At 41.3% G+C, this 22,840-nt stretch overlaps 1 protein-coding gene across 2 annotated transcripts in view; it reads right to left on the minus strand.

Moving 5' to 3' along the window:
* The window catches only part of LOC104951656 (diphosphoinositol polyphosphate phosphohydrolase 3-beta-like), a 47,988-nt gene extending 29,053 nt beyond the window's left edge, over window positions 1–18,935 (minus strand). For both annotated transcript variants that reach the window (XM_010778366.1, XM_010778365.1), the window contains exon 1: window positions 18,513–18,935. In XM_010778366.1, the coding sequence (XP_010776668.1) occupies window positions 18,513–18,788 (276 nt within the window). In that variant the 5' untranslated portion in view covers window positions 18,789–18,935. The remainder of the gene's footprint in view (window positions 1–18,512) is intronic.
* Window positions 18,936–22,840: the final 3,905 nt, after the last annotated feature.

The following is a 22,840-nucleotide window of genomic DNA, read 5'->3' on the forward strand; positions in this document are numbered from 1 at the left end:
ATTATTATTATTGCTATATATAGACATTTTATTTTTTGGGATAAACCCCTTGAGATGCACCATCTCGTTTTCAAGGGGGTCCCAATGCAGGGGTATTCAATAGCATTTCAAACAGGTCAACATGGTGGATAAATCCTTATATGCTCCCGGCAACACACTGAACGTCAACTTTGCCTCCTTATTACACTCACCCCTACTTTAGTGGGAACAATGAGTCTGCGTCTTTGATGCACACAGGAATAAACGCAGATCATACTCTGGCTACAGCCTTTACCGGTACTTGCTTTTGATCAAAGTCAATGCGGAAAACCTGCACTCACACAGGTAGGTGGAGGTGAAGGGAATGAGCACTTTTACAGCCTTTTTGGCGAGGTGGGGGAACTCGGTCTCCACAGACAGCCACAAGTGGGCAAGTGTCACTTTTCTCGTCTTTTTCTCGTTCTTTTGTGTCTCACGCTGCGCCCCCCCTGAAGCTCTCTGGCGCCCCCCAGGGGAGGCGCGCCTCACACTTTGAAAACCGCACACACTAAGCACAGAGGGGAAAGACTGATTCATTCATGTGGAGATGCTCAGCTGACGGACTGAACCTTTTGAATGTGCATTAGAGAAAGAGCCCTTGTCCTAGTGTTTCTATTGAGTGTTCAAAAATAAACCCAATTTAGCCATTGTTCATTATTCAACAATCACCTCTGTATCCAATTTCCTGAAACATGACCTGCGGGGCGTTTTCCCAGGGGGCCCAAGATGATTCAAGAGTAATTGACAGGTTTATGATGTTCAGGGCATTTCTTACCTTTTGACTGCTGCTCATGTTTGATGAATCTCCACCAAGCACCTCAGTCAGCACAATCTCTTCAATTCCTCTCCTCTCCTGCATTCTTCCACTCATCACCCACTGGCTCTGATCTCTCCCTAATTGGCCCCTGTCCTCAGTAATTTTCGGGGATCTCACTTTCACTGCAGGAAATAACAGTTACATGTTTCCTGATTACAGTACAATAAAGTCCCCTTGCCTCCAAATGCTATAGCTTCCATTTTCTCAGGACTCTCACTTACTTCCTTCCTGATAACATCTCCTACATTTCTTAATTACCTCCTCTCTTATTTCGATCTCTCCAACAACTCATTCTCTAAATGTCAGTTTTTTTTTATTTTCTTCATATGCCAGCCTCTCACTAAAATACCACCAGTCGCCATGTTTATTGGATTCTCAGGATGTTTGGATTAGTGAGTGTGCGTCAGAGGATTTGCAGTGTACCCCCTCAAACTGAAGATTTATTAAGTTATCTACACCGCTCACTTGCTGGACCAGACTTTCGCTGTAAAACAAATTGTAGAAGGGCAATTTCACGTTCATGTCAGAGGTGGTTTGAAGGATCTTTACTGTACATGGGTTTTATCATCGTACAGTCATTACGCACACTAAATATAAATGCTTGTCTAAACCCATCCCTTTGTGTGAGTATCTATAAACCCTGATTCCCATGCATTGTTTTTCACTTCATTTGGAAAACATTTTTGTCAAAGCTTGACCCAGAAGCCTCTGTGTCTCTACTATTGTTCACAAAAACAATACAAAAACAATTTTTAGAAAAAACATTCATGTTTTCAACTACATTTTTACACTGTACAATGTGCACACACGACCATTTTGACAATGTTTTGTGTTCCTCTCCTTCATTTTCTCCATTCAACAGGTAAATATGCCATGCGAGATTTGATCCATCGGTTACCAGGCAGTGGTAGTAGCAGCAGCAACAACAACGCCACCAGCAGTGGGACCTCCGGGACCACAGGACCTCCCAGCAAGGCCATGTCCGACGACACGGTGACTGCCATCTGCTGCGCGCTGCACGAAGTCATCACCAAGAACATGGAGAACGCCAAAGCCCTGCGTGATGCTGGGGGCATAGAAAAACTCATCGGCATAGCCCGCAGCAAAGGAGACAAGTGAGTCGGCAAAAGTTCTGAAACCATAAGAAGTTATTGATTTGTTGAATAACAGGTTAGACAAACTCATGTATCATTGTATAGGCACTTATCCAAAGGTACGCATTTGGAAACCCTTAAGGCACATTGGCAGGTTTTTGCAGGTGTGAAGTGGCTGAAAGTTGGACGATTTCTCTGTCAATGGTAGATCTCCAAAAAGACCTTACAGTGCTTCGAGTGGCTGTAATCTTTACAAGCTCAGAACCAGAGAGAATATAACCTGCATTACAGTGTTAGTGGCACGCTACTGAGCTACAGTGGAACCACAGAGTTCATCCCTACGACTTAAAATAAATACATTTGCATGAGCCCCAGAATGGGTTAAAAATCAAATCCTCATAGGATGCTAATACAAATCTTTTAAAAAAAAATGTATTGTAGGTTTACAGAAATGTATGCCATGTGTATTTATAACCCCAGAGCAGATGTGCCTGTGCTGCTTTGAAAGTGGTTGTTAAGTCATGATGATGATAAGTACTACTAGATTTTAAAACCGGGATTCCTCTCAGGAAAGGTGAAGAACACTTACTGTAACTCAGCAAAAGCATTGGTTTCTGACTCAGAAATGAAAACAATCAGGTGGAAAGTGTACTAAATGCTAGATATTGTTTATGCACTTTTCTCTGGGTAATGTTTTGATTTGATCTGTCTTCCCTCATAATCAAGGCCAACCAGCCCTGAATAACTAAGCCTGAACCCTGATATGTAAATCCCAGAAAAATATATAATGAGATTCTCAGTGTGGTTTTGCGCCATACCTGTCAACCCATCATTCAGCCCACCCTGTAACCTCAGTAGTGACCAGGTCTTTAATGTGGCCCTGCATCCATCACTCATCGCTGCACCTGCCTCCCTGTGACCGCTCATCCACAGACGCTGGTCAGAGAACATGGAGCAGGACTGTAACCCCTGTCGCCATGGGAGACCCTGCAGGGTGTTCTGCCTCGCTGCTATGGCAACTACTATGTCAGGGTTTGCAATGACGCCCGAGTGTTATCAGACGCAGGTCAAATGTTTATTTACGGTTATGGAGAGAGACTCAGTCTGCTCAGGGAACGGTGCTCAGGGGGGCCATTACAGAGAGAGATGAGGTGCTGGAAGGAACCTTCTTACAGCCAGCGCACATCTCACAGGGAGGGTGGGTAGCTGCTAATGCTCCCACACATCTTCATTTCCCCACGATAGGTACACCGAGGATAAAAGCTCCTTATCAGCAGAGCCATATACATTTACATAATCACACACACTCTCATTTTGGGAAATTGTCCATTGCAGCATTTTCACAGACACTGTTTACTAACTTATTTTCAAACTGAAAAATACAATTAATAGAAAAAAGAATGATACACTTGTAAATATTGCCTCATTCTTTCCAAAAGCTGACACTTATTGCATCATTTAAATACAGCTCATATCATAAATTCATAATCTTGCAAGGATTACAATAGTTAATAACATTTGAGGTTGCATGTTATTATCTTGTTATCGCCTTATTCACGCATTACTGTGATTCATTCCAGTGAAATTGGAGAAGGCTCTCTGTTGATACTATAACCTCAGACTGGATTTCAATCTTTAAAACTATTTTCTGTTGTTCTTACTGGTGATAAAAAAGAAGCCTGTTTTCAGAAGGACTTTTGTAAGCGTGGTTGACAAATGTAAAATGAGCATCCTTTCTGCTGCCATCTGTAGCTGCTAGAAAGGCAGGGCTTCTGAACTGGCTCCTACTGGAGTCATTTGTCAGCTAAGTGGCAGGGTTGGGACCATTAGCATGGCATAGAGGGTCATTTTAAACTCATCTGGAAACTCTGTTTTCCCCGAAAGAAAATCATTCTCTGCTGAAATGAGCAATGGCCCCCTTACTCTTAAATTGGTCACAAGTGCCACAGGCCTCCACAGCTGGTAAAGACAGGGGACAGAATAACAGAGCAACATTATCCACAGGGAAAGTTCTCAGAGAAATAACTCTCTCCTCCTCTACCTGTCTCCAGACACTCGGCCAAGGTGGTGAAGGCAGCCTCTCAGGTCCTCAGCAGCATGTGGCAGTACAGAGACCTGCGCTCCCTCTACAAGAAGGTAGGACGAAGCACAAACTGTGTGCCCAATTCATCTGACCCTGTTTGTCTCCTGCTAAACCTTTTATTATATTTCCTGTCACTCTCTACCCCAACAGTACTATTTAGTGCATAACAAATCATTTTTTCACTTTCCTTACTACTACTTTTTGTCACACACTCCAAGGCAAACATTAATCTTCTACTTACTCTCCCACTGTCATAGACAGCCTAGTATGGCTTCTGGCTGAAGGTATGAGATCCATTCCTGCAATAATAATCCCATTTCTAAAAGATAATATTAACATAAAACATTATTGTAAAACAGAGAAATGAAATCAATCTTCATATCGTCAGATAATCAGCTTGAAGCATAATATCTTGGTTAAATTGACACCATCTATGAATTAATTAGTGCTTTGCAAATCTCCTGGGGATCTGATACAGAGTCATTGATGTTTCATCTCAATAAATTGCACTATGTATGTACCTTGCTAAGTCTGGATACCCCTTTGTTGTAAAGAAAAGTAATGCTCTTTAGTAAAAAAAAAGATCTCAATGTTGCTGGCAGTAGCGCTCCTGTTGATTATATTAGGTTTTTGACAGACTGCCTTTACCATTAAACAAGTAATTCATTTATATGGTGAACTACCTGCGGATGAACTATATTAGGATGGGGACTTTTCCAGTTGACTGCGGCAGGTGTTGAGGATGAATCTCTGCCGGTACTGTATAATGAAGCACTTAAACACAACTGATACACAGTTAAAGTTACAAGTTACTCCTATCTGAATAGAAAGCTGCATTTTTTTTATTTGGACTGCTGAAGATTTAAGAAAAAACCTGTATGTTCTAATATACTAAGCTGAAACCTCACTGGATGAATTCCGCCTTGTTTTTTGCCCAGGACTATGCCTTGTCAGGATTTCCTGTTGTCTCCAGACTCAGTGAGAAGTGATGCCGCTTAACTAATTTCATTCTGCTATCGACAACCCAGCCAGACCTTGGCACAAACTCCCACTATCAGTCAGCGTTTTGTTGAGGTTTATGGTATTGATTTGATGTTTACAAAATATACAACTGGGAGAAATATGACCATGAAGCTATCATCTTCATCACTGTGAGGGTAATTTATTATAACCGCAAAATCATGCCTAATGTGCTCGATTATGAACGCCCTGAGTCATGTAAGACAGTATAAAGAGTTCATGACTGTCAACCAGGAGGCCGCAATTTTTGAGCTATTTAAAGTTACATTACAAGGAAATTAAGTGATTTGAACCCAATATTTTACATAACCAAGTAGTTTAGTTGGCTTAACATTAACGAGGTGTTTGTTTTGAATCCAAAATGTTAACACAGTTGTACTGCAAAGGTAGCAGAGCATTATGGTTTGACTCGTAGTTTGATACAAAGTTGGGAATAGGAGGGTTGGTTGTTTGCGGTTGCTTTACTTTTTAATGGTTTTGAGGCTTGTTTTGTGCAGTATATATAACCATTGTGTGTGTATGGAGGGTTTTCTTTCTTTGTCTTGAACTGTGTGCGCACGCTTTGGCCTTGAGGTCAGTCATAACCACCTCCACACACAAGAATAATGGAGCTCAGTTGGGAACTTTCACAACTCAGCAACAGTGTTTACAGAGGCGGGTGGATCAATACCTTTGTGTTAGTCTCTAGCCCATTGTTGGGTTTTTCAACACAGACATACAAACAAGCCAACATTGTTCTAACGGTTATTTAGTCCATCAGCAAGACTGAATGGCGTTAATGCTGCTGGCTACAGGGAAACTGCAGCTCATTATTCAGTAACTTGTAACTCACGGAGAATGGCACAAACAAGAAAGTAGTGAGAAAACTGAATAAGGTGTAGAGAAATTATGAGCTGTGTCTGTGCTGCTCCCACTCAGACACACTCTTTTATCTGTCTCTTTCACACACACAAACACAGTTGAAAACCCACTTTCTCCTCCCTTGGGATCTTTTGTTCCTATATAAATGACAAAGGTCCACACACTCGTGCATCGTGATTAATAGGTAATGACAGATGTTCTGTTCCTCTCACTTGTAATGAGTGTTTTGAATGAATAACTTCAACCAAGGTTATCTTCCATTCAGCCCGCCAAAGCTTTAAATGTGCGTTCCATTAAGATGCAGAAATATGAAGTAACACATTCCAAATAGTTGTCCTTGGCTTTGTATGTGTTATTTCATCTCTGTGTGAAGGGAACAAAAACACTAAGGAACTTGTTTTTTCATGTCTTGGATATGCATGTGTGTATCAACAACTTCAGTTCTGCGACAAAGACATCTTTGTATATGCTTGCAATGAGGTGTTCTAGTCGACTACCTTCCGAAGCCCTATTCCCAATTATTTAATCTGTTTTGTGGGCAAGTATTTATATATTAAGTATTGTCCCAATTTCAGTTTTTAATGAGAACTTTGTTGAAAGACATTCAGGAGAACACCAAGAGAGATTCATCGAGAACCACTACAGGCTTCACTTCAACAAGTAATTTCTTCTTTTGTTGCTTTCTTCCTCAGATACTGAATATCCCGCACTTCAGTTTTCAAAGATCTTGTTAAACCTCTAAAAATGAGGAAGACTGAGCCCTCATTCTACAAACTAATGAACAAAAGCAACATTTTTCATGGTATAATTGCATTAGAAAGAAGAGAAATACATTCGTGACCACATGAAATGGTCTTCCACCTGATTTTATGGGAAAATATATTCGACCCAGAATGAAATCCAGTGAATTCCTTGCATGATGACTCTGCAGTGGGCTGTCCGAGACCCAGACTTCTGACTGCAGTCACTTCAGGACAGGCCGCCCCGTGGCATCAGCCTCTGCTCGTCTCATCCTGACGACTGTGGCCTCTCTCTTCATTCGTCATCCTCTCGTCCCAAGTATCCCACTGAACACTATCCCCATGTGGCCCCTTGGCGCCTCATCTGCTTCAAACTTCTCTAACCATTGCCACAGAACAGTGTTACACTCCACTGGATGGCATACACTCCAGCTATCAGACATTGGCTTTTCTTGGCACCTAGAAAAAGGTTGCCGTCTTTTGTGACTACTTATTTATTTGTACATGTTTTACCCCACCTACAGTATCTTTACCTTAGGAGCCTTTTTTGACGGAAAAAGGATTTGATAAAGGCAGATATTAAAAGAAAGACTTGCGTAAGACTGACACACAATCAATTTCTTTGTTTTGGATCTGTCTCATTTAAACCAGATAATTACTGAAAGACAAGACTTCTCACTCCCAAAAAATATATCCATCATCTTTAAATTGATGTAAAATATCATCTGCAGCCTGTCCTGTTTCAGCCACCTGTACTTTATCATCATCTAGATCAAAAGCCTGCTTAAATTACGCTTTTATCTAGAACTACTTTTATTCAAAGCAGCACAATTTCAATTGTCTGACAATGTCGCTCTAAAAATGATTTTTAAATCCTGATGGACACCGTACCTTACTGTTTACTTCCTGAATTCTTCCATGTACACAGCTCGGTTACTTACCAACCTTATTTTAAAGCTGTGGAAAGTGTTGTGTCACACTTTGACTTTATCACCCAAGTCCAGAGCTCGCAATAAATGACTGCTCTATCCTTACATAACGTATTAGGTCATTACATTACATGTCACTTGTTAGACGCTTTTATCCAAAGCAACTTACATACTCAATACTGTGGGCAATCCCCTCAGGAGCAATTTGAGGTGAAGTGTCTCAGGGACACAACGACATGCTGACTGCAGTGGGGTTTGAACCTGTGACCCCCTGATCCCAACACCAACGCACAACCCACTGCACCACACGCCTCCCTAGGTCATGGGTGTTAGCTGCAGCAAAAATCCTGTTCGTCTCCAATCCAAACATGGATTAGCATATAATTTAGACGAGAGTGGAGTCGGAGGATGTCTCTGCAAAATGTTTGTGAGCGAAAGCGAAGAAAGATAGATCCACCAAAGAGGAAAGAAAAGCGAGCGAAGTAAGGATAGAAAGTGAGGTGAATGCTTGAAATGTAACAGTTCAAAAATAAGCATTTCTTAGTTATGTGTGTGGAGTTTTAGAAAAGGGGTGTTGGGTCAATTATGAGACAGTTTGAGCTGTGTTGGCGAAGGGTTGTTTGCTTTGAAGTCCTGAATTAATGAGAGCATTTTGAAACATACAACTGTGTAGTAGTAATAGACTGGGGTACATGTTTGTTTCTGTGTGTGAGTGTCTGAAAAAGTGTGTTTTTGTCAAACGTTAGTAAGAAGAGTTAATCACTTCCTACAGCAGTGCCATGGGAGCAGTCTAGTCTGGGACAGATGGAGAGAGAAAAAAAGAAATGCAACAGAACGGGGCTGGGCTGCCCGGCAATACAAAACCAAAAGTTGTGAGCCCATAAATAAACAGTAAGTCTGTATTAAAATAGCGTCTGAGATGACTTGAAAGATCAGTGGTGTAGCAATCATCAATAAACCAAAGTGAAAATCTGTTTGTAGCAACACTAGCACTGACTTTAAGATAAATCATGTATTACACTCTCTGGAGTGCAGTAAAACTTTTACCCAAGTTTATTTTGATTTTTGACAGGATGTGTGTGTGTGTGTGTGTGTGTGTGTGTGTGCTTGTGTGTGTGTGTGTGTGTGTGTGTGTGTGTGTGTGTGTTTCATCTAGTTCCTAGGAGGGAAGCCACAGGTCACTTTGTGAAAAAAGAAATTAGTAACACAAGGACAAAATGATCCGTTTCCTTAAACTAACATTCTTTTTCTCCCTGGCTCAAACCAATGAGCAGAACACAGATTTTAATGCTTTATATTCACACATTTACACTTTGTCAAGGTAACACGTCATTTCGGGCTACCTTGCCTCATTTATTGATAAGAATAATCTTTCTTGGGGACTTAATACTCTCTCTCTATTTTCCACACACACACATTATTCTCATGTCACACACATGTCACACAAATCCCAGAAACAGAAACAGGCGTATGACAGACGGGGTTCAAGGTCAGAGAGATGCTGTTTGTCACACGTGATAGATTTACAATATGTTCCAGGGGTGTGTAGTTCAGTATGTGGGTGTGTTTGTGGAATAGGATTGAGCGATACATTTGTGTATGTTGTGAATGTGTGTGTTCATTGATTGCACAGCCTTGCCATTCGCAGAAAATTATTGAATTCAAAATGCCCCGAACGTTCCTGTAAAATCAAAGGAATACATTCTTTAAACATTTCTTGATTTTTAAACGAATGCTCAAAAAAGATTTGAATGCTCAAAGACTAGAAAAATAAACACCTACTTTTTTGATAATTAATTAATTGTTTAAGTCATTCTGCAAAAAATTGCAGATTTTGCTATCTTCAGCCTTTCATTTGTTGTGATATTCTGAGTTTATTTTGTTTAATTTTGTTTTAAACTTAATATCTGTAACTTTTATGCTCACAATACCAGACATTTAAAGAGACGACCTTGTACATTGAGAAACCAGGTATACATGTTTCACTATTTTCTAACATTTTATATAATTTTTCTTCCAACAATCGTTCGCACAGTTTGAGTCTGAGCCTGATTTTATTGATTTTTAGACTGTAGAATTTGTGACAATCGCTCAAATACACAGTGCTTTTAATGATTTGTTGCAAGAATGAAAATATGACGTGCTTTTCGTCAGCTAAAACTAATTCATCATCCACTGCCACGCAGCATAAACAGGGAAATCAGCTAGGAAGAGAGGAAAAGCTTTGGTAGACATCAAACCTAGCTGAGGCCTCAGAGGCTGCCTCACTCTGATGTTCACCTGTAGGAGACAGTGATAGACAGACCAAGAGGAGGTGGGGGGATAGTTGATATAGCCTTCTCAGTGGAGGCTAACAACAGTATTTACGGATATACTAAAAGCAGAAATGCAGCACACTCTTATGGTTTTCTTGCCCTTTCCAATAAAAACAACAGTAGCAGAAAGGTCATATCCTAAATCAACAGAACCACAAGCAACCAAAATAAAGAAAGCAAAGGTCAAGGTTACATTATTCCAGGGGGGGTAGAGGGATCACGTGTGAGTGAAGAGCTCGCTGCTATAAATCTCTAAATCTGAGTGTGAAATAAGTGATAGAGAGAAATGGATTGAAGGGCTGAAGAATGACAGTGTGCAGTGATGGCCAAGGCCCAGAGGGGAGCCCCCCCACTCATCATGTGTAACCTTTTACAGTTTCTGCCATAATTGCTGTCTGGCATGAACGCCGCCAGACACACACACACACACACACTTCTCATTTGTTGGGGCAGTAATCGCTATTTTCCCCCGACCTTCAACTTACCATCCAGTGATGGTGAGAGCAACAGGCGAAATGGTTGCCTGGCAACACTTTTTTTCTGCTCTCATTTTTGCTGTAGGGGCAGAGTAGCATTGTTAAAGGGGGTGTGAGAGATAAAGGGGTGGGGGTGGGTGATGGGGCACCAGAGAGCTGATGTCTACAGGTGTGGAGACACATGATTAAGTTACAATGTGAGGTTACACAGTACGCACACATTGCACCTCTGACAGAGTGCAAAGTGAGGGGGGAAAAGCTGCTGTCGGATTTGGTCCCATATTAAATTTTGATGTTGATTTAATATTTATTGAACAAATTAAACCTGACTGGCTGGTGGGCCAGACAGCACACACTAATTTATGTGCCAGGAAACAATATTGTTTTACATTTGAGTGGATTCCACAAAGAAACTGAATTATGAAGAATAATGGATTTGACTATTTTACCCAATAAACCTGATAGAATCAAGAGCTGGAACAAGCTGATACAGCATATGCATTATCCTGTGTGCAATACAATGTTTTTTACAACCTTAAAGTAGTAGTAGTACTCGTAGGCAAAGTTATGCACAAAGAACATCTCTATGACATGTGTGGCTGTGACAGAACATGTTTATATATCCTCCTCTGTACGCTCTTCTCCAATTAGTATCCCTCTTGTGAATTCATTTATTGTAGAGTTGAACTATTCCCTGTTTTGCTCGGGGGCCCCCTTAAGGAAGCCTGCGGATCATTACTGGCCCCCATTTGTGCGCCACATTTATGGGCGGCAGACAGCACACCTCACTCTGCAAAATACATTTGTCATTCAATATTCAGCGACCGTGTTTGAGCAGCAGGACACTTTGTCCAATTGCGCTGGACCCAGTGTTCCATAAGGAGGTTACATGGTGTATAACGAGATGTGTTCGGGGGGGGAAGAGAAAGAGAATGTAAAACAAGATGAGTGAGTCGGAGACCAGAGGAGATGGTGATAAATAGATTAAGCTGAATGAAGGAAGGGAGCTACCTTTGAACTACTGTGTGTCAGAGGATGCAGCTTTCTGTCAGTCCTGTGCCAGGAGTCAGGGGAGGACATGGGACTCAGTCCAGCCTTCCCTCTCTCTCTGCCTCTCCATCTGCGCCTCTCCCTCTCATTACCCCTCTCCTCCTCTCGCTATCTTTGCTCTCCTGTCATTACTCTCCCTCCATCTTCCTCCTCCTCATTACTTTCTGTCATCTTTTGTCTTTCTCAGCTTCTACCCCGTCTCTCCCCCCCTCCCTCATCTCTCTGCCCCGTCTCCTCCATCTCTCATCCTCCAGTCTCACTCTACTGAAGTGATTCACCTCTCCTTTGGACTCAGTCACAGCAGCCTAACCAGTTTTCCCACTGCAGAGCCCCCAGGCACTAAATGTATGATGGAACATGTCTGCGTTGGCTTTTATCATGTGCATGCGCTGTCCCTTCAGAGGTACCCAATAATCTAAATGCTAAATTGAATTTGGTTCCAGCTCTGTGATTGTTGTTGACTTTCATAATCCATTTTTATGAAAAGGGCTTTGCTCCAATCACCGCTAAACTAATACAGAAACAAAGCTATTGCTTTAGCTATAATTATGCTTGTGGATTTGTTAGTTGTTTTTATTTTGTTCTACAGCGACAGTGGGATTTTTACTAAGCTCAGGCTTGATGCAAGTGTTTCAATTGGTGGTGTATAAAAAGTGTGGGTGTTGTGATGGCCAGAGTGCATGGTGGATTCACCTACCCCAGTGGTAAACCCAATAAATATAATATTGATATTTCTCAACAAAATATTCATGTTTCAGTTAAACATGCAGACTTCATATTTAGCTCTTCAACTGAATCAAGAGCAAAATCCATGAAAACTTTCCATTTCCTGCCAGGTATAATTTGTCATAATTTTCATAAAAAAACACATATATTTGTTGCAAAGGGAATGGACCATGTGACAGTAGACCTCTCTTTGTACACATCGATGTATAATGTGTTTCACTGTGAACACTAAACAAACACTTCTCCAACTGTATATTGGTCTTGAAGACGAATGATAAACAGTTTCTTCTTTGTTTGTGTTGGTTTTGCAGGATGGTTACTCCCAGTATCACTTTGTGGGCTCTGCCTCAACGATAGAGAGGGACAGACAGAGGCCCTACTCCTCCTCACGAACTCCCTCCGTCTCCCCCGTCAGGACGTCCCCCAACAACCGCTCTGGTGAGGCACATATGACATTTACTATGAATAGTATATACTGTATTATATGCTTCAGTGTTTGCGTGTATCCCTTTTTCTACATCAGCTTTCTAAACATCACATGTTGCAAAGTGATTTTCCCCACCTAAAGAAGATTTAAATTAAGAGGTTAGAAAAAATAAATAATGATCTGGCAATGGGGCCTTAAGAAGTTCAGGTGCCGCAGTGGATGACTCTAAAAATTGTGAGAAAAATAGACCATAGTGCTTTTTACCCAAACAGCAGTTTCCATGGCAGGAGTTTTCCACAGCAAATCATCCACCTGCCCTCAACTGATGTAAGGTCTTGTAATAATTTGTATTTGAAAACTTACATTTGGATGAAATGTGGCATGGTACATATTAAAGCAATATGGTACATATTAAAGCAATATGAGATAATGAACTTAAATAAATGTAATCGATTAATAATGTATACGTTGTTTCTTTAAATCGTTCAACAACAGAAGTGTTAAACAGAAAATTGTGCTTTTACGGTCAGTTTCATAATACATTCTAGATTCGGGTCAGTTATAAATGATTTCCCCTTGTGAAAATGGTCCACCTTTTTGGAATTGAGTTAAGCAAGAGGTGCAAAGATACAACTAACTAAGACTTAAGATAATGAACACATGTATGTTGGACATGAGTATAGGCAGAAGGTACACGTCACACATGGATTCTAATGAGCTCTAACTTCAGACATTTAGCCACTAGCATCAACATTTACCAGTCGATCAGTCTAAATAGCTGTGCTCTCCTCACTCAGGCTTTCATGCTGTATAATTATGGTTAGCCTTTAGCTGGAGCCCATTGGCCTTCATGCTTAGCAAAGGGCACATTAGCATTAGCTGTTAGCATCGGTAGTAGAAGGGCCTTCAGCTGAGCTTTCTCCTCACCGGGCTTAGCAAGCTGATGAGGCAGAAAAGTGCTTTTCCTTCCTCCCGGCTTAGAGAGGTCTTCAAGGACCCGGCTAAGAGAGAGACAGAGGGAGAAAAGTGTGTATTTGTGTCTGTGTGTGAGGAGACAGAGAAAGAGGGAGGGAGAAGATAAACAGCGAGGGAGATAAAGAGAAAAAGCAAGGAGGCAAGAAGAATTAGGGATTGAGGGATGGTTAATGCGGTGAGAAGGATGTGAAGCATGAGGATTTGACTTTGGCAAGCGACATTGAAAATAAGGAGTTTTGAGATTGTAGTGCGGAGAGAAATGTGTGGATGCCAGTGGAGGAGGTCAGAGGAGGTGGGAAATATCTCCCATCTCCTCTCCTCGCCTGCCCCCTCGTCTTTCCACTCTACCGCCCCTTATCGTTCACCCGTTTCATTCTTCTCCTCCTCTCTGCAGTTCTCCTACTTTCTTCTCACCTCTCCCTCTGATCTCTCACTCTCACTACAGGCTGCCTCAATAGCCAGATACACACATCCACCCCCGCATGCATCTGTATCTCCTCTTTGCATACGCTCCAGACTGAAATCCGGCCCTTAGAGATGGATCAAAGCAGAAGGAGTAATGATGGCGTGCAGGCACACTGGGAGGGGAGGAGAGGAAGAGTTAGTGTAAGGACAGAGTGGAGAAAGAGAGAGGGATAGAGAGGAGTAAGGGAGGTTTGCAGGCTAAGAGGAAGACAGAGAAACAAAGGAGGGGTGAGACCTCTTTATCGATCATGCCCCCGCAGGGTCCTGCTGTGTTTTGCACTGATAGAACGAGTCTCCCAGCTTCTTATATCCTGCGGTTAAAGCCAGGTCCCCACGGTAACCATAACAAGTAGTGATGGCGGTGTCTCCCGTGGTGTGTGACAGCTCTGAGCATCCGCCTTAATAGAATTCGCTGCAGAGGTGACAAATGCTGAAAATTAAATGTCAAAAGTGTCAAAACATTATAAAAGCCTGTAGCTCCTGTCTCCCCTGTTTGCTTTGCTAAATGTTTGAGATGTAATTCAAAACAGCCATTTTGTCGGACAAATGTGCGTGCATGTGCATAATAGAATATCTCGGTACAACACGAAAAGGCTGAGTAACAGAGACAAGGTTAGGATGCTACTTTGCTTTTTAATGTCAAACTTGAAGGGCTGGTTAAAGTCATTTCTTTGAAATCTCACTTTAACTGTTTGAATTCCAAAGTCCCTCCTGAAATGTTAAATCCTTTATTATATCATGCTAGTCACATTTGTCACACACGTGTTTTGGCCCGCCTCTATTATCTGGCTATAATAGAACAGCCAAAGAGAACAAAGACTTTTTTATCCTGATCTTTGGCGAGCCTTACATCTCTTTTTCTGTCCAGAAATGTGGGAAATGTTTCTGCTTGCGCAACTGAGAGAAGTGCACTCCATTAACTGTGTGTGTGTGTGTGTGTGTGTGTGTGGGTGTGTGTGTGTGTGTGTGTGTGTGTGTGTGTGTGTGTGTGTGTGTGTGTGTGTGTTNNTTTAGCATTATAAACAACTTCTAAAAGTGTGATTAGAAAAGCCAAAACTAAAAATCTAAACGAAGGGCAAAGGTCAGCTCTGAGCACATGACGCCCACTTATATTTGGAAAGAGGAGCAGGGTGGCGGAGAAACCCCAGAGGGAACACCGCCATGTTTCCCAGACACAAAAAAGGGCGGCGAAACCTGAGGTAACATACAGTGAATATCATCTCCTCTGGGTAATGAAATACAATATGTAGACAAATGTCAGCCTGCAGGTGACGCAAGCTAACCTCCCCTGATCCAAAAGTCAGTCTTGTGATGTTGGACCTGATTTACAAAACACGATCACTCACCCCTAACCTCAATACCTCATTTTGAGACATCAGAATTATGGCTGGTAGTAAAAGACGGGCAGGGATATTCTGGATGACATAAACACCGCCTCCGCCTCCTGCTACTCGAGGAGAAATGCCTGTAGCTGTCAAATAAAGAAGGCTCCCAATTCCTGTTCGAGCCGGGTGCCGCGGAGAGAAGGTGATGGAAAGTCTTAAGACGCTCAAGTAGCGGGGGGGGTGGGGGGGATCAATAGTGCTGGGACAGTGATATAACCCCAGTGTTATACAGGTAGCAACACATAAGAGACAAGTTGTAACGAGAGACAGTCGGAGAGCAGGAGACGCCTACATTTCTGACTTTCTGCTGAAGCCTACCAACTTCCCCCCCGACCACATGACATTTACAATCTGCTGCAGGACTTTTAATATGTAGCCTCTGGGTGAGAATTATATAAACACTGTGCAAGAACATATAACGCCTCAACACTCATAAGCACCACATGATATTGCCCCGAAGTCATAAAAGAAACTAGAAATGTTCAAATTAACAAGCTGCAAAATCTACATATTATCCCTAATGGTGGACTGGTTAGCAAGCATTTACTTATTTACACATCCAGCTGCTATGAGACAACATTTGCCTTCATTTGGAGTCGTATACTTTCGTCCGCCTGACAAATAGGAATCCGATATTTACCTGATTTTACCTCTTTTTTGTTCTGCACCAACTCCCAAAGGCTTGTTAACTGCCTAATGCTCGACTATATGTTACCAGCTAGCTGCTAACTTTGTCTATCTGCTGTTTGCTAGTGTGCTGTTGGATTTAAAGAGCTATATTTGTAAAAACAGCTGTCTGCTACAGATGGAAATAACACCAATTGCAGCTGTGACAATGAACCAAAACATTAAAGCTGCAGGTCAGAAATGAATACAACACATTTCTGTAAAGAGTCAGATCCTGTCTCTTGATTATTCACTCAGAGAAACCAATCTTAAAACACACAGCCATTTCATATATTGGAAAAGCAGCTCTGAAGCCACACAGCTTTACTTTTTACTGCATTATGGTGATTTGCTGAACTCATTTCACAGAAGCCCACACACACTATTGTGGCTTTCAGTCAGAATAACTTCAGAAACTTCAAATGTCTACAACCTACCACTGCACTATAAGTATGTGAAATAATTAATAGAAGCTTATAGCGCACGGTTAAAGGCACTAACATGCCGTAATTGTTCCTGCTTTCTCCTGTTGCGAGTTTAATTGCTGTCATAGAGTACCTCGCCCTGGGTTCAGCTTTCTGCTTTCCTCTCCAAAACAAAACCGTCCAACAGCATGCGTGGCTCTCATTTCACCACAGTTGTTTCCCCTGTATCTAGGAACGGAGGCGTGTGTTTAAGGAAAGTATTGATGACACAATGCCCCATATCTCAAGCTGCTGGTATAGGCATAACAAGGCCATTGTTCGCAATCAAAATCCTAATCAGAGTATCAGATTGGTTCTCTTCCTTGTGATTGAAGACGGCTCTACTGTTGTCACAATGTAATCTGACTGTCCTGTCCTATGATAACAAGCTATATTAAATAATCACAGCGTACACACACAGAGGTACAAAGTTTCATAACAACAAATGTAAAAAGAAGAGATAAATCTATACATTTCCTATCAGTGCAATTGGAAAATCATCTATGATGACATAACAGCTGCACATGAGTGGATATACAATGTGTGTGTGTATGTGTGTGTGCGTGTGCGTGTGCGTGTGTGTGTGTGTGTGTACAGACCTGTGTGTTATACAGCCGCTAAAAGAGGAGGCTACATTTAGACAAGTGCCACAAAAACGGAGATATGATCCTAATGTTTTGACATAAATATGACTACATTACTATTATTAGTCCCAACAAGGGAACCAGTCATGTAAGTGTACCTTTGACAATATAACTCCATATTCATTATTTACATGTTGAGGCCAGAGGGGGGAGAAGTACTAAGATCTTGTACTTGAGTAAAAGTAGAAGTACCAGAGTGTAGGAATACTCTGTTACAGTAAAAGTCCTGCATTCAAAATAAAATAAAAGTAGAAAAGTATTGGCATCAGAATATACTTTAAAGTACCAAAAGTATAGAAGTAGTCATTCTGCAGATTGTTTTTGTGTTGATTATAATTATTGATGCATTAAAGCTTGTGAATTTACTCCAGGTGTAACTTTTAAGTGTTGGTTATATTCATTCATCCAAATATCCGCAGTAACTAAAAGGTATTATATAAATGCAGTGGAGTAAAAGTACACTCAACACCTCTGAATTGCAGTAAAGTAGAAGTACAAAGTTGCAGAAAATGGAAATACTCAAGTACAAGTACCTCAAAATTGTCCTTAACTACAGTACTTGAGCAAATGCACTTTACACCACTGATGAAAGGTGCGTAAATCCTCTTTAAAGTTAATCTTCAGTATTGTATTTCACCGAGAAAAGTCTCGAACAATATAACTGTCACTTCATGTCCATTATTTACATGGTAAGGCCCCTTTAAATCTTCTTGCACATAATTGCTACGCAGCTAAAGGCCGGCGGGATGCAGTAAAATCATGAATGGATGTTAACACAGCTGTGTTAATAGATATGGGGAAATGACGTTGCATTTGATATATAAATGTATTAATAGAACTGTATTTTTAACCAGTCACTCTAACACATGGATTTTTAACCCGCTATTATTGGAAACATGCAACAGAAGTGCCTCGCCCCCTCTGCGTTGGCTACGTCAAGCTAACAAGAATATAACCGGAAGTGGAGCGAATCTGCCTTCAAAATAAAAGTTTGGTTGTAAATTCAGTGACGTTTTGAATGGGGGTTTTTTGACCGCCGCTTTTATTTTGAAAGTCCAAACTGATAGTGGTTTGTTATTAATGGAAACAACCTTGACAACAGCGCTTTTTTCTCCTTTCTCTACAAGCACCTCAAACTAGCCTAAACTGGATGGCCAAAGGCGCATCAACAGCGGCAACACCTAAACACACACCAAAACAGTGGCTGGAAATCAAAACCCATATGTTTTAACAAAAAATATTGTCAATTTTATTCATAAACCTTGTGTTTGAGTGACTGGGCGCTGACATGGGGATGACTAGGCCCACCAATCACACATAAACGCTGGATAATATGGTCCTAGATTCAACCTCTTACCTCTTCTTCACGTTCATTCTTGAAGCACAGACATGCTGCTCGTTTCTTGAAACCATCGCCATCGTATGTCCTGGTCTGGTTCGGTTTCAGCTTCATTGTGGATGAAAAACCGGTGGAAAAAAACACTGAAAAGGGTCCAGAGAGTTCAACAGCAGAGCCGCCGCATCGCTGCTGGTTTCTGCATCCGTGGTTTAAAGAGGAGGAGAAGGAGGAGGAGGAGGAGGGTGTTTGGAGAGATCCCAAGGTACCACTATTGTGGATTTTGGTTTTACGCATGAAAACAGAAGGATGGATAAAAAGTCAAGGCTCCAGCTGCTGCCCGTGATTTGCAGTCTGCAGTGAGTGTGTCCTGTAGGAAGAGATCTTATGTAGACTACAGCCTACACAGCACACCCTCCTCTGGATCCATTTGCGCATGGCCGCTGACTCAGTACAATGAACAGGCAGACTGGAGTTTCACATGCACTGATCACTCCTCTGAGGCAGCGGTGAGCTCATTGGTTGGTTTAGCCTCAGTGGGCGGGGCTACACTTCTGGTTCAAAACAGTGGTAATAAACAAATGCGTAATTTCTTAGTCTGAACTCCACCAGAATGCTGCTGCAGATCATGGGACTTTTTTGCTAAGAAGACTTGGTAGATTATTACACACAGAGGAGGGAGGGGTACTCAGATATTGTAGAGTAGAACTACAGGAGTGTCGGAAAACTCTGTTGTCATTTGTACTTTTAACATATCTTGCTTTCTAGCAGAGCAAAAACATAAACACTGTAAATACTGAAACACTGACTGAAAATGACCATAAATGTGAATTGACACAGATGACACGTTATGGCCTACAAATTGGCGAGGGTGGGTAGAACTACTTAGATCTTGTACTTAAGTAAAAAAGTACCAGAGTGTAGTAATACTATGTGACAAGTAAACATTCTGCACTCGAGTAAAAGTAGGAAAGTATTAGCATCAAAATATACTCAAAGTACTAAAAGTAAAACAGAAATACACATTTTTTGAACATATAGTCACTACTCTCCACTGATTCACAGAGAACATGTAGATGAGCTGGCCTTGGTGTGTTTAACAGATACAGCCTTGGTGTGTGTATGGTGCAAAGCTTTTTAAATGGTTGGATGCAACAGTAAATACATTTTCTAAATAATTGTGTAAAGACAAAAAGGGCACAGGTGTAAGTTTATTATTTGAGTCATAGGCTCAGCTTAGAAATTAAATTAAAGACTACCAAATAAATACCAGCCCTATAGGCTCATGTATTTGTCATGATACAGTCAGCCAGTGACTTCTTTATTGCACCAAATGCATGTCTTTGTACAAGTCCTACTTGTTCCAAACACAGATAATGGTACAATCTGTCTCGCTTTATTTGCTAAAGGAAGCTATGGTGTTATATAAAAGTTAAATGTTGTATAAAGTGAGCACTCAAATGTAACCTGTAGCACCTCCTGGATTCCAGTCATTGTGTCTTGTGTCTTTTTGGGAGTGTTTTTTATCAAATTGCACACAATATCAAAAATGATGTGTTCAAAAGTTCAAGTAATCAAGCATTTTTGGGAATGTCAGCAACTCCCATGTTTCATGGAATCATAAATGGTATTTACACAATCACCTAATCAAGTTGAAAGTGTAATGAATAATATGCTTAAGTCTTGTGTTGTAACTAACTAGGGGTCAGAGGTCACAGTGTTGCAATTCATCAGTTTTAGGGGGAGTTGTCACTGTGAATAAGCACCACTCCTAACTTCTCCCCCTGATTAAACACCTCTGACTAACATCTGTCTCTGCTCTTACAGTATCTGAAGGCGCTCCCATGCTGTCGCTGGTTCCACTTCAAATCATAAAGTAAGGTATATGAATGATGCCTTCCCTTCCCTCCGTAACTACAACACAGGTGGGGATTGCATTGTGAGCGGCTGTAACTCATTAACACATTGAGTGTTTCAGTGATGCGCTCAATTAATGGTGTTGGATCCAGATACTCACCCCCATAGTGCATGTCAATCAATCAATCAATCAATCAATCAATCAATCAATCAATCAATCAAGCATGTGTGAATGATATTGCCCCAATACCCTCAGTTAATCTGTGAGGATGATCACAGTGTTGTAACTCCACAGATAACATCTAAAGCCAAATGACCTCCAGGAGAGAATAATCAACAGATGAGTGACACTGTTAAAAGTGGTGAGACAGTGCTCTTGTTTGTGAAGATAATCAAGAGGTATTAGTAGAGTGATTTTTATATTACATGTTAGACACTGTTATCCAAAGCGGCTTACATACTCAACACTGTCGGTAATCCCCACAGGAGCAATTTGGGGTGAAGTGTCTCAGGGACACAACGACATGCTGACTGCAGTGGAGTTTGAATCTGTGCCCCCCCTGATCCGAACACCAACGCACTAGCCCACTGCGCCACACGGCTCCTAATCTTTCTTAAACTTTTAGATGGATTTCCACCAAAAAAAGGGACATAACATGTTCACATCTCGTTCGAATCATATTTATGACTTTCCCTGAGATGGTTATTATCTTGGTTCGGTTTGTTTTTCATTTATTTGTTGGATTTAGAAAAATATAAAAGCTCATAAATAGCATGAAAATATAGCTAAAAATACATCAAATAGTAGATAAGAACACATACCTACAAACGAAACATCCACCTGATGTGAAATTGAATAAGGAATACAAAAATGATGATAATAGTGATTGAATAAATCTGAATATATGAGTGATTCTGAGGGTTAGTACATTGTTTAAGTATAGGAAGGCTTTAATGGTATAGAAACATGTTAGAAAATGTATTTATTTATACCATTATAATGTCATTTGCCCATTATATATAATGGTAAGTCATTCATACTGGACTTAAATTAGAATCTTGCTTCCAAATATTACAACAGTTGTCCTGTCGTCAAATCATCTAGGTATTACTCACCTCGGAGGGAAATAAATCTTTCTGTCATGGTGCTACTTGAAGGGGTTTATCAGTTGCTTTCATAGCATGGAAACTAATAGGTCCTCTTTTAGACAAGGTGTGAGGAGAAGAAGAATCCAGTTTCTCCTGGCTCACGTCCGGACAGATGGAAGAAATATATAGACAGACGTGAATGGATTCATTGGGAGCGTCAGAAACACAAATAAACAATACAACTTTTCTACTAATCTGTCATTTGTATAACAGTGTTGGAATCCAGCTTTGAGCTGTAAGGGAACATCAGAGCCACAAAATCTCCCTCTAACTCAAAAGATAAATGTCCCGATTAACATGAGGCATCATTTATTCCCTGCTAAATCTAGTAAATAGCATCCATCAGGCTAATTTTAGCACGTGCCATCTGTTTCCCTGTAATGTCGCCATTATTAGACACTTCAGCTTTAAAATGAAGCTTTAGTAAACTCAGCCTTGCTTTATGCATATGACCATGACAAACACAAATAGGACAGGTGCTCAGAGGGAGGTGAATGTTCTCATGGGATGGAATTCATCCAATGATGAAGTGAGCTCCTGACAGTTAGCCAAGGCTGCTCAGATGGATGTGAGCTGCTGTCACTGTGGAATAAAGAGCCTCTGACGCCTCTGCTAATGGATCATGTAGCAACGAAGAGCTCAGAGGACCTTCCTGCTTTTTTTTTAGCCTACTGTTAGCTGAACAAGAGTTTTTATTCTTAAGAAACATTAATGTCTTAAGCTTGACACACCGACCCGATTTTGGGAGTCAGAGGCCATCAGAGGCAGTCGGGCATTCGCGGCGCCCTACTCATGTTGGTGTGTCCCGCACTGTCGTTGCTTTACGGCACATTTTCACACAGCAGCCGATTCAACATGTTGAATCGGCCAAAGAAAGTCGGCCAAAGAAATCACTCTGATTGGCTGTTGCCTCTTTTGAATGACGAATACACACTACCGCTGCCTGCTGGTAAGGACAGTTATTGCCACTCATTGACTGAAGTCTTTACGGTGTGTTCGTAGGCGGGCGGCGTAGCCGACGCAGGCAACGTAGCGGACGTAAAAGTCGGGACGCCTTCGGTACGCGTTCTTTGGTCTCAGGTTGGTGTGTAGCGCCCTTAAGAGAGAGATGTTGACGTTCGCTTAAACGTACCAAAAGTAAGCTAAATTGAGCTAAACAATGTGAAAAACAGTGAAAATTAGGCATTGTTAGCTAACTATTACAAAGTATTGAGACTAGTGCGTCAGGGCCTTTAAGGCCGTTTTCGTTAGTCGGACGACAAAGCGTGCCCTGTCGCCCAAACTCAATTTGGTGTGTCCCGCACCGTCGGCCGTGACACGCCTTATTTGGCCTTTCATGGCCG

The sequence above is a fragment of the Notothenia coriiceps genome, unplaced genomic scaffold (genome assembly GCF_000735185.1).
Source record: "Notothenia coriiceps isolate Sejong01 unplaced genomic scaffold, NC01 NC01_scaffold00019001, whole genome shotgun sequence".
NCBI lineage: Eukaryota > Metazoa > Chordata > Actinopteri > Perciformes > Nototheniidae > Notothenia > Notothenia coriiceps.